The sequence below is a fragment of the Ursus maritimus genome, unplaced genomic scaffold (assembly GCF_017311325.1).
Source record: "Ursus maritimus isolate PB19 unplaced genomic scaffold, ASM1731132v1 scaffold_21, whole genome shotgun sequence".
In the NCBI taxonomy this organism is placed as follows: domain Eukaryota; kingdom Metazoa; phylum Chordata; class Mammalia; order Carnivora; family Ursidae; genus Ursus; species Ursus maritimus.
Genome location: NW_024424564.1, coordinates 37418839 through 37431381, shown reverse-complemented (window position 1 = coordinate 37431381; position 12543 = coordinate 37418839). Strand labels below are relative to the sequence as shown.

The 12543-nt window shown below is 39.8% G+C and overlaps 1 protein-coding gene across 1 annotated transcript in view; it reads right to left on the bottom strand.

Annotated features, from left to right (window-relative positions):
• Positions 1–7413: 7413 nt before the first annotated feature.
• MYBPC1 (myosin binding protein C1) overlaps positions 7414–12543 on the bottom strand; it is a 73805-nt gene continuing 68675 nt past the window's right edge. Inside the window, exon 32 of the mRNA XM_008705772.2 lies at positions 7414–8698. Within this exon, the coding sequence (XP_008703994.2) occupies positions 8598–8698 (101 nt within the window). The 3' untranslated portion in view covers positions 7414–8597. The remainder of the gene's footprint in view (positions 8699–12543) is intronic.

The following is a 12543-nucleotide window of genomic DNA, read 5'->3' as shown; positions in this document are numbered from 1 at the left end:
CCTCAGTTTGTTTCCTGTGATTAAGAGTCTCTTATGGTGTGTCTCCCTCTCTGATTTTGTCTTGTATTATTTTTTCCTCTCTTTCGCTATGATCCTGTTATGTTTCTTAAATTCCACATGAGTGAAATCATATGATAATTGTCTTTCTCTGATTGTCTTATTTCACTTAGCATAATACCCTCTAGTTCCATCCACATTGTTGCAAATGGCAAGATTTCATTTTCTGATGGCTGTGTAATATTCCATTGTATATGTATACCACATCTTTATCCATTCATCTGTCGATGGACATCTGGGCTCTTTCCATATTTGGCTATTGTGGACATTGCTGCTATAAACATTAGGGTGCGGGTGCCCCTTTGGATCACTACATTTCAGTCTTTGGGGTAAATACCCAGTAGTGTAATTGCTGGGTCATAGAGTAGCTCTATTTTCAATTTTTTGTGGAACCTCCATATTGTTTTCCAGAGCGTCTGTACCAACTTGCATTCCCACCAACAGTGTAAGAGGTTCTCCCTTTCTCCACATCCTCACCAACATCTGTGTTGTTAATTTTAGCTATTCTGACAAGTGTGAGGCGGTATCTCATTGTGGTTTTGATTTGTATTTCCTTGATGCCAAGTGATGTGGAGCATTTTTTCATGTGTCTGTTGGCCATTCGTCTGTCTTCTTTGGAGAAATGTCTGTTCATGTCTTCTGCCCACTGCTTAATTGGATTATTTGTTCTTTGTGTGTTGAGTTTGAGAGGTTCTTTACAGATCTTGGATACTAGCCCTTTATCTGAAACGTCATTTGCGAATACTTCTCCCATTCCATAGGTTGTCTTTTGGTTTTGTTGACTGTTTCCTTTGCTGTGTAGAACCTTTTTATCTTGATGAAGTCCCAATAGTTCATTTTCGCCTTTGTTTCCTTTGCCTTTGGAGATGTGTCTAGCAAGAAGTTGCTGCGGCCAAAGTCACAGAGGTTGCTGCCTGTGTTCTCCTCCAGGATTTTGATGGATTCCTATCTCACATTGAGGTCTTTCATCCATTTTGAGTCTATTTTTGTGTGTGGTGTAAGGAAATGGTCCAGTTTCATTCTTCTGCATGTGGCTGTCCAATTTTCCCAATACCATTTGTTTTGCTTTTTTTTTTTTTTTAAAGATTTTATTTATTTATTTGACAGAGACAGCCAGCAAGAGAGGGAACACAAGCAGGGGGAGTGGGAGAGGAAGAAGCAGGCTCCCAGCGGAAGAGCCCAATGTGGGGTGCGATCCCAGAACGCCGGGATCACACCCTGAGCCGAAGGCAGATACCTAACGACTGCACCACCCAGGCGCCCCTCCCAACACCATTTGTTGAAGAGACTGTCCTTTTTCCATTGGATGTTCTTTCCTGCTTTGTCGAAACTTAGTTGACCAGGGGCGCCTGGGTGGCACAGCGGTTAAGCGTCTGCCTTCGGCTCAGGGCGTGATCCCCACGTTATGGGATCGAGCCCCACATCAGGCTTCTCTGCTATGAGCCTGCTTCTTCCTCTCCCACTCCTCCTGCTTGTGTTCCCTCTCTCGCTGGCTGTCTCTATCTCTGTCAAATAAATAAATAAAATCTTTAAAAAAAAAAAAAAAGAAAGAAAGAAACTTAGTTGACCAGAGTCACATGTCCATTTCTGGATTCTCTGTTCTGTTCCATTAATTTGTGTGTCATGTCAGTACCATACTGTCTTGATGATTACAGCTTTGTGATAGAGCTTGAAATTCGGAATTGTGAGGCCACCAGCTTTGGTTTTCTTTTCAATATTCCTTTGGCATTCTGGGTCTTTTTTGGTTCCATACAAATTTTAGGATTATTTGTTTCAGCTCTGTGAAAAAAAGTTGACAGTATTTTGATAGGGATTGCATTGAATGTGTAGATTGCTCTAGGTAGCATAGACTTTTTAACAATACTTGTTCTTCCAATCCATGAGCATGGACCGTTTTTCCATTTCTTTGTATCTTCCTCAATTTCTTTCATGAGTGTTCTATAGCTTTCTGAGTACAGATCCTTTGCCTCTTTGGTTAGGCTTATTCCTAGGTATCTTATGATTTTGGGTATAATTGTAAATGGGATTGACTCCTTAATTTTTTTTTCTTCTGTCTCGTTAGTATAGAATATAGTATAGTATAGAAATACAACTGATTTCTGTGCTTTGATTTTATATGCTGGGGTTGAGTCACATTTCAGTATAAAGTTAGGTCATTATCAGGAATACCTCAGGAGGGACACTTTTATCAGAATGTTCTGCCTTTGGGCAGGTGAGAGAGAATGGCCCCAAATAAAGACCCATGCGAGGAACTAGAAAGAGGGTTGGAGCTGCACCTCTCCAACATGGACAGGTACAGGACTCACCTAGAGATCCTGTAAAAATGCAGGTTCTGCGTGAGGGGATGTGGAGAGTGAGTGGTGCTGAGAGTTTTCTTTCCTAACAAACTGCCAGGTGATGCCTGTGCTGCTGGTCACAAGACGCCACATTTTGGATGAGGAGGGATTGAAACAGCCAGTCTTAGAAGGCTTGGGTGGAAAAACTGCTCTGAAGAAGCCCCTTGAGCCCCAGGTGGAATGGGGCTGGGGTAGAACAAAGAGAGAAAGCATTCAGGGCAGTTGAGGGTCGAGAAAGACCAGTTTGGCTCACTCAATTTTGCTTAAAGGTATTCTTTCCTGGGGCACCTGGGTGGCTCAGTTGTCAAGCATCTGCCTTCAACTCAGGTCATGATCCCGGAGTCCTGGGATCAAGCCCTATATCGGGCTCCCTGCTCAGCGGGGAGCCTGCTTCTCCTCTGCCTGCTGCTCCCCCTGCTTGTGTACTCTCTCCCATTCTCTCTCTGTGTCAAATAAATAAATAAAATCTAAAAAAAAAAAAAAAGCTATTCTTTCCAGGGCAAAGAAGAGTTCGATAGATGCTTAAGATTTTGTATTTTATTTTATATTTCCTTTTTTTTTTTTAAGATTTTATTTATTTATTTGACAGAGAGAGAGACAGCCAGCGAGAGAGGGAACACAAGCAAGGGGAGTGGGAGAGGAAGAAGCAGGCTCCCAGCAGAGCAGGGAGCCTGACGCAGGGCTAGATCCCAGGACCCTGGGATCACGCCCTGAGCCAAAGGCAGACGCTTAACGACTGAGCCACCCAGGTGCCATTTATATTTCTGATTTCATATTATATATATTTATTTATTTAAAACTCATTACATAATACTCTCCAGTAGAATTGAAATCTACTTGTTGGTCCCTGGTGAAGGTATTGAGTGTTGGTTGTTGATGAGGCTTTTCTAAGATTATACTGTGCTTCCCAGACTGGGACACCTTTAGCTCCCTGACAGTATGCCTGAAACAATATCCATTGGAAGATCTGGGAAGAAAAAAATGTTTTCTATTAAAATAAACTCCTGTATCACTGAGAAGTATACAACATGTGGATGAACTTCAATGGGTAAGCATACCAGGGGCTGTGGTTGGAGCTTCAGGTTACTCTCTCAGGTTCCATAGAAGGTTTTCCTTTCTTCTGCAAAGAGGAATAGAGCAGTGGTGGACAGGGTTAAAAAATCACAACCGAGATAATGTCTGTAAAGCACGTAAGTGGTGTGCTTTTTTTTTTTTTTTTAATTGTTGATTTTCTCATTGCCATTTCCTCTTTCTTTAGTTCTTGCCTCGTAAGGTTATTTCTGGATTCATTTCTATCTTACTGCTCTTGACTTCCCTTCCCTCTGTACAAATAATAATGTGGTAGTCTGTTCTCGTTTTCTCCCTCTTATGTGATGTTGATTCTTGGTCTTGGCCTTCACTGAGCCCGTTTTTGCCATCTCCTGCTGGTCTGTCCATCATTCTTGGCTTAACTTCCTCAGAGAGTGGAGTTACTAATGGCAGACTTTGGGTCAGAGTCCATGCTTGCCATTGTGAGGACTTGACAATCATGGAAAAACTTATCTTACCAATGAGCTCCTACTACTGCTAGCTAATGTTTACTGAGCCCTAACTATGAGCTATTAAGTGCGTAAAAGTAACCCTGTGCAGAGATACTCTGCCTCTTCTTGGCAACCTGCACTACTACCCCACCTGCCTCCAGCTCAGGGGTGCCTCCCAGTGCAGGAATGGGAACTGAATTGACAACGACCCCCAGTGGACACTCAGGAGTGGGACTGGGATGACCAATACAATGGCACTTCATCCCATAGCCTGCAGGGGATATATTACTTGGCTCACTAGAGCCTGGAATTTTCCAAATAACCACATGACTCCAAATCAGCTTTGGTTTATTTTGCAACACGGCTCCTTTCCAATTACCCCTTGTCCCAATCATTCAAGACGGATGCCTTACAAAGTCCAAATAATGGTTCCTTTCCTTACCACGGTGCTGCTGGTAACCCCTAGTTCCGTATGTATGTATGTACTTCAATAACTAAAAAACTTTAAGTCAAGATTTTAAAATTGGTATATAATGTCTTTAGAATGTTTTCTTGGACTCTATGGCTAGGATGAAGGTGAGAGTACAGTAATAAAGGAGGGAACCTCTTGCCTGTTGATAGCTGTGTCAGTGCCTATCTACAAAGAACAGAAAGATGCTTTCTAAAGCTATTGCTTGGGAGTGAAAGAAGTTATGGTGGATTGTGCCTTTGAGTGCAGTGTTTTTTCCTTTAATGACGTGAGTCAGCCAGTGCCCCAAGCCACACTGAGTGACCCCTCTGGGAGTGTTCAACTGTCGTGCCGCCTCTCTGGTATTTTGTTCCTAGTAATGTACTCCAGATAGAGGGAAAAAATATTCAGCTAGGCCATAGATTGCTCAGGCCAGTGCATCTGGGGACAGAGAGAGATCATCAGGTGACATTAAGAGGGTGATGACAGACCTTAGCATCAGGAGAACTGCTTGCTCCATTAGGTAGTTTGTTTCTCTCATCCATTCTAAGTTATCAAAGTTTAATTACAAAGGATTTTATAAATATGTACAGGTAGCAACCACCTAAATCTTTGATACAAGGATGGCAATTAGTGGCCTAGCTAAAATAGGAAAGAAAACAAATGTAGAGTTCAATCTAGAATCCATGTAGGAGAATTGGTAAGAAGACTGTCCGGAATTGTTATTCCTGATTCTATTCCTACTCCCAGGAAAAAGAGGCCAAACTTGTATTTCTAGAATTCCCTTCTAGGAAACTTCAGTGAGGAAGGAGAAGGAGGGTCAGACATGGAATTTGGTGAGTAAGGAGGGGGAAGAGTTTGGGGGTGGGGTGGGAGAGATGTTGGATGGAGATACAGGGAAGGAAACAGAGGTGGTTAAGGGCTGGCTGACCCCTAACTTTAATAGCTCATATACATAAATATTGTAAGTTATAAATCAAGCTAAAGTTAACAAATTAATAAAGTTAATAAAACAGTAGTACAGTCTTCATGAGCTAAATCCATAATGAGTTGGAAGGCCAGAGTTGAATTTTGGAATAATCAGATTCTTCAGAGATACTTGCCAAAATATTGTAACCCACTGCCAGTCTCCAGTCTCCCTGCTTTTTACATCCCAGCTCCTTCCTGCACCACACCACGAGGGTTCTCAGGCACACACGTGCAGATGCCCCAGCCTCACGCACAAGCTCTAGTCACATCCCCCACACCTCAAGCTCTTGACAAACAGGTGTCTCTAAGCCAACCCTTGGGCCTCAGGGTGCATGAACTGGTGACGAGTTTCTTTCTTCGGGTTTGGAACTCAGGGAAAACACCCATAAAAGCCCTAAAAGTGAGCTGGGGTTCCGTCTATAAGAAGAGGTGTGGGAAGGGTTCCAAGTAGGCACATCCCCTTGGCTTCATGGCCCTCCTGCCCTGTGGTGGGAGATACAGGTGGAGGAGGGCCAGAGTGAGGCTCTTGAAACTAGAGGGGTCCCTCTTGCCCAGCTCCAAGGCCAGTATTAAGTGGTAGAACTGTCTAGTGTTCCCACAAAGAACACCTTTAAAAGTAGCAGGTAAATAGACAAGCTATGGCTTTGGAGGTTGAAAGACCCCAGGTCCACACTTGTCCGGGAAGTTTCAGAATCAGTTGTCTTTGAGTGGACCATAGTGGGCGGACACAGACATCTCTGTAGTCCTCAGTGTGGATTGAAAGGGAGAGACCTTCCTTCTCTCCATTTTCTAGGCAGAGAAAATAATCCAGCTGACTCAGGGCCTGAGGTAGGACCTCCAAACAGGACAGAGAGAATTTCTCAATCTCCCTGGCTAGTGGAGGGCTCATATTTTAATTTGATTTAGAAAAATAAAGTCACACGGCATGTCTTGTACTTCATCATAGTGTGATACATACATGGATAATAACAAAACACAAGCCACATTATCCAACTTCTGAATCGCTATAGTGCTCTCTTACACCTGCTGTCTGCCCTGTTTATGTTTCCCATTGTTTACTAGTCTTCTACGTTATAAACTCCTTGAAGGCATGAAGATGCTTATGCATCGTTGGGTTCTGGCGGAATCCATCACAGTGCTATGCACACATCAGATATTCAATAACTCATTTGTCGAGCTCAGTAGAATGTTTCAGAATTATTAAAAATGAGTGGCCAAGGACATATTACCTTATTCCAATGTTTCTTGGAACTAGTGGGGTTTTTTTCCTATTTCTGTATTAATTTAGGTGAAGCATTCATTAAGCTTTCTTTTAAAGTAAATAAATAAGCGTGATCCTTTAAAACACTTTATAAACGTTTAGTTTCCAAAAAGAATTCTTGGTAAATTCTTCTGATATATAATTTTTCTCAAATAAAGTGGAATTCAAACAAAATTAGGATAAAGTTGTAGGAAAGCTAATAGCAATGACAGCTTCTGACATTTTTTGCTCTTTGCAGTTTCAAAAGAGACCTTTTCTTCCTTTTTGGGACTTTGTGGTGCCAGAGCACCCTTAATAAGAGAAGAGATCATATGTAGAAAAATAACGTTATCTAGTACAAAATATTTTTGAGAGCATAAGTCATGACTGGAGAACCAATATTTTGTAAGGATACATTACAGTCACTTTTAGGCAATGTTTATAAAAAGCCTAACAAACTTGACCCTGACTTGGCAAAAATCAGTCAATGAGGGTTTGAATTAAGCAACCAGCTCAGTTGCTGGGGTTCTGGGGTCCTGACCCAGCAGCCAAACTGATTGGTTTTGCCAGACAGTCATTCATTGGGTTTGCACACAGAGATATGATCTTCTTGACTTTATAGATACACCAGACTTCTCTTACATAAAATAATGTATAAGTATATTTTCTGATTAAAATGGATATTTACATAGGGATTTCACACATTTCACAATTATTGAGATTTGGGATGGTAGCCAATACTCTTAACAACCAATAAGGCAAGATCACCAACCCAACAGAACAGAAGAGGCCAGAGTCTGGACAAGAACACGAGTTGTCCCTTGCTATTCCCAAAGGTACTACAACTACCTGGATCAGCCACTCCTTCCTTGGTGAAACCCACATCAACCCGGGAGCATGACCACCACAACTTCCTAGCCCTCATCTGGAAAGGAAGCAGAGCAGATATTTTCAAATGCGGTCCCAGGATGCTATGGGCCCATCTGTAGGTCACAATGTATTTAGCTCCTAGGACAAAAGACCAAAAAGAAGAAATGCGGGGAGGCGAGGGAGTGAACAATAGCGGTGAGGTGACCTACTCACACTTCACTCCACTCCCTGAACTGAAATTTCTGTAGAATGTCAGGAAGAGTGAGAGGAAGGCGCCGAGAAGATGACGAGCTCCTACAAATGTGTCTCAGCTTCCAGATTTTGACGGTCTCCATCAGCTGGAAAGGCTGCCATCAGCAAACTCTGGATCTGTAACTGCTCTGCAGTCAGCAGAAGCTCTCTGTCACCATGACTAGCTGTTTTGGCAGAAGTCCTGGTGCATTCGGCCAGGAGGCCGCACCAGAGAACAATGAAGGTCAGGCCCAAGTTGGGTAGCACCCCAGCTCCCAGCCTTTTGTCCTCAGTTCTGTCTGAGCACCCAACCCCAGACACATAAATGAACACCATGTCACCTCATCATAAGCACTTCAGATTTATTGTACCATTTACAGAATACGTTTTCCCTTCCATTGAGAAAACTCATCTGAAAGACTTTATGAAGTGTTACAGAGAATTCAAATGGGAAAAAGGGGACAGATCCACTGGTGTTAAGCAGGAGTGTGTGAACTAAACAGCCCTGCTTTGCTTAGAAAAATCCCTAAGATCAAGAAAAGAGTGGGTTTTCAAGAGCAAGATGGGTTTTCAGGATCTGACTGTGCTGTATTGTATGATATGTTTTTATTTTGGAAAAAAAAGCAAGCATTTACAGCCTACTATTTTAAATTAAAACAACTGCTTTAGCTAATTCTATAGCTTGATTTTTTTGGTAAAGTACAGTGACCAGGCACAGGCAATAATGACCAAAAAGCTGACTTCAAATGAAATTTTGTATGCAATTTTTAATTAAGCAATCCGTGCAAACATTTTTTTTCTTCTTCTTCAACATCAGGAGGAAAGAAAACGACCACACTTAAGTGCCTGGTGGAAAAACAGAAAATGCTTTCTCATTGCAACCAGATTTCAAAGCAGTGGAGTGTAGGTAGGCAGGGCCCAAGCCCTTAGTATTCCTCGGGATTGCTTGATTGCGAGTCTCGCAAATATGAATCAATTATGTTAGGAGGCACACCTTGCAAGAGGAGCCTGCAGAAGGAAAGGCCACCTAGAGAGGACAAAGAGGAAAAGGCAAAGTCAAAACCGTCTACGCAAAAGATTACTCAAATACTACTTCCTGACTAGCTGCCTAGAAATGTGACTAATTATGTTCCAGTTAGTTACAAAGATTCATTCAGTCCCTACTTGGAAACCTTCTGGATTTAGTACATTTAAAATTTAAAGCACTTGGCAACTAGAAGAAAAAGCAAGTTCCCGGCAGACCCATAGCAGTTTTTTGTTCCCTGCTATTATTCAATCTTAGTTGAAATTCCTGACTGGTTGGAAAGTATCTATTGCTTTTGGGGAGGTTTTGGGATTCTTCTACAGATGATTTAAGCCTTCTGACCGAATGGCAGAATAAATGCAAGCCATGTTATGAATCAGTGGCAAGGGCTGTTTCCTGTTTGTTAATGTTCTTTTATTATTGTTATTATTTATTAATTTATTTTAGAGAGAGAGTGTGGGCGAGCAGGAAGAGGGGCAGAGGGAAAGGGGAGAATTTTAAGCGGACTCTGTGCTGAGCGTGGAGTTGGATGTGGGGCTCAATCTCACAACCCTGAGATCATGACCTGAGCGGAAATCAAGAATCAGACACTTAACCGACTGGGCCAGCCAGGTGCCCCTTTTTAATATTCTTTTAAATTAAGCACAAAGAATTCCTACTCAAGCACATTGGAGAAGAAAAGAGGGACCACTCCTTTAACTTTGGCTATTTATACCCCGTCAAAAGTGCACCAATTGGAAAGATTTTCTTAACAAGAGTAAAAGCCATCCAAAACCTTCTGAAGGTGAGACACCTACTAATATTTCAAACTTACCTTCCAGGTTTCTGAATTATATTTAAAAAAATAAAAATACCCCATGAAAAAAACCATAAAAATTCATGGTCCTTTAAGGAAGTGCTTCACTACTTGCTAATAAATTCACGTCCAGGCAAAAACAGCATGCCATTTGAACATTCTTAAAACTTATTTAATGCAAATTTGGGAAAGTCATTCTCCTTTTTTAAAAAAATTCAAGTCACATATTGGTAGAAACGATGCCACTATGTACATGTCCATTCCTTGATGCAAAGCGCTCAGAATGCCTGGGTATCATCTGTACCTACATTAAATGCTGTAATTCATGCGCTACCGCATTCCACAACTCGCTGCACGTCAACAGGAGATTGCTGTGATGAATAAGCACTAGCTGTTAATTTCAAGATCCTTAAACACAAATTAAAACTACAAAGTTAGAGATTTTAAACAGTCTATTTTCATTGGATTGCATAATGAAAATCATGCCATACTCCACAGGCTTTGTATGGCTTATGACAGTCATAAGCTTCATATGCCAAAACCATATGAAAGCTTACCTTAGATGATAATATACATTCAAAAATCCTTACTGCGCTACGACTAAGGGAAAGAGAGAGAAAGAGAGAGACGTTGTAAGCATTAATAAAGTGCTAAAACCGAAGTTGAGTACTTGTTGGATGAAATTATAGTCACGATTATGATGAGGTGATTTCATTAATCCTTAGTCATGTGAAAGATGGAGGAGAATAGAAGCGCATGGAATGAAGGACAGGGATCCAGTCACTTCAAAAGGATCATTAATATGTAAAACGTTTATTAATATGCACAACCACTTTGCCCGAACAGGTGGCAAAGCCAATCTGATTGTACAGGGAATACTTATGGTAAGAGCTTCCAAACCATTAGCTTAAAAAAAAAAACAAAAAAACCTACAACATATATATATTGTGTTTTTCAACAAAAGAAAAACAGAGACAATAGACAAAGCATTAGTGTACATATATATATGTTGAAATTCTAAAAGGCAAAATTATCAAGTAGATATAATATTAGATTAGCATATTCGATAATATCGTATTCTGAACTGATTATATATAACTGATCTAAATCAACACAAGGCTTAAACAAAGACTAGAAAGTGACCCTATGTATTACCTATAAAACTTTAAAGAAAGAGCCTTCATTCTGTCATCTTTCGCAAGCTGACCTTCTCTCTGGGAATTGTAAACTCAGGCATAAATTGACATCATTAGAGTTTACGTCAGGTTGCTTACCCAGACCCAAAGAACTTCTTAATTCATTCTTCCAAGTGGGGGTGCATTATACATATAGAATAGGACTCATTTATTGCTTCATAGAGTTAGTAATGGGGCCTGAAATTTTCTTTCAAGTTCATAAATGAAATAATTTTGGTCCTATGAAAATATCCCAAGTGCCCCACAGATAGATGGGTCACAGATATTCTACTGGTAAGTTTTTCATTGGAAATCTTAAATATGAAAGTTTCCAAATATTGGATCCAAATATTTCCAAATAGTCTATTTGTGTCCTCTCTCCATCAAAAATGTCCAGAACACTTTTTCTACAGCTTAGCAATTTAAAAACATTCAGTCTTCTGAATTTTAACACGAATCTAAGGAAACTATGGTGGAAACTATCTTAAAGGAAGATCATATTTCTCTATATTGAAAAAATGAAAATATTAAAGAAATGCCACTGAGTCCCAAGTTTTAATCATCTGATGTCCACCATGAGGTCATCTTCAAATGTAGCTCTCTGGCTTTATTTATGGGGATGTGTGGTATGGTACTTAGTTTTCTGACGAAACATAGTGCCTACATTAATTAATATCCTTGAATAATTTGGCCTTCCTGTTCATGGCATAAACACCGTATGCCATGAGCTGCTAAGAAATACAATGAAAAGCAAATGAGAAAGTCAAGCTTTACATGCAAAGTGCGATTTCATGTAAGAGGAATGGAACAGAAAGTAGAAATATCCAGTGGGATATGAACTTTTAAAACCTGTTGCTGCCCCTCCAGGAAGACTGGTTGTCCAGGGGTATTTACTCCTTGATATATCACTGTAGAATTAGAATATTTGTACCAGTATTTATTTATTCTCGGTTGACATTCTTACCTTTTTTTGTTTTTCACAGCTTAACTTGATTCAAGTCACCTATTATCAGATAACAATCTGATGATAAACAATCTTGGCTTTACTCTTAGGACCAAAAGTTTTCACCAATACAGCACAGTTGATACCTTATTATGAACTTACATACTAGAGTACATTACTTGTATTATTAAATGCAATCACTACCCAACTTACTATACAATTACTATAAAGGATATATCATCCATATGTACAATATTATTTGCTTCTATGGAGGACCCCAAATGTTTAACCATTTGTGAAATAATCATTTTATATCGTTAGCAACATCTGTTTATTTTCAAAGCATGCCGGCGTGGTAGTGGGCTGTTGTTGTTGTTCTTTATTGGATATTGAGACATAAGTACCAACAATACCTTGAAAATAATAAGGCTAGGGGTTGAGAAACCAGATATATTTGCAACTGTTAACTTAGCCTGCATTTAGAGCTAGTAAACAGTTAAAATAATGTTTAAACTTGTAAACACTATCTCAATAGTCACATTTGACATATTCTAAGAATATTATTGTTTTATATTTGAGAGAAAAAACAAAAAAAATTCCTCTTGTTCAGTTATGAATCTACAATACTGTATTACTTGAGGATGGATAGAAATCATAGAGAAAGAATACTTTTTTTTAAGTTATAAAAATTTTTTTTCAAGAAGTATCTTTAATGTACTTATACTAGACTTAGGACTAAAACCTCTTTTTATATTAATAGCTTAAGTATTTACTATGTTTTTTTCTAAATAGATATTTACAAAGTTATCTTTCTGATTTTTGGATCATTATTTCTTCATTACAGAGAGGTAGAAAAAAATAAAGATTTTGGTTATCACAGAAAGGCAATATAATATAACAAGAAAAAGAGAAAAGACATTTGGATCATGTCACC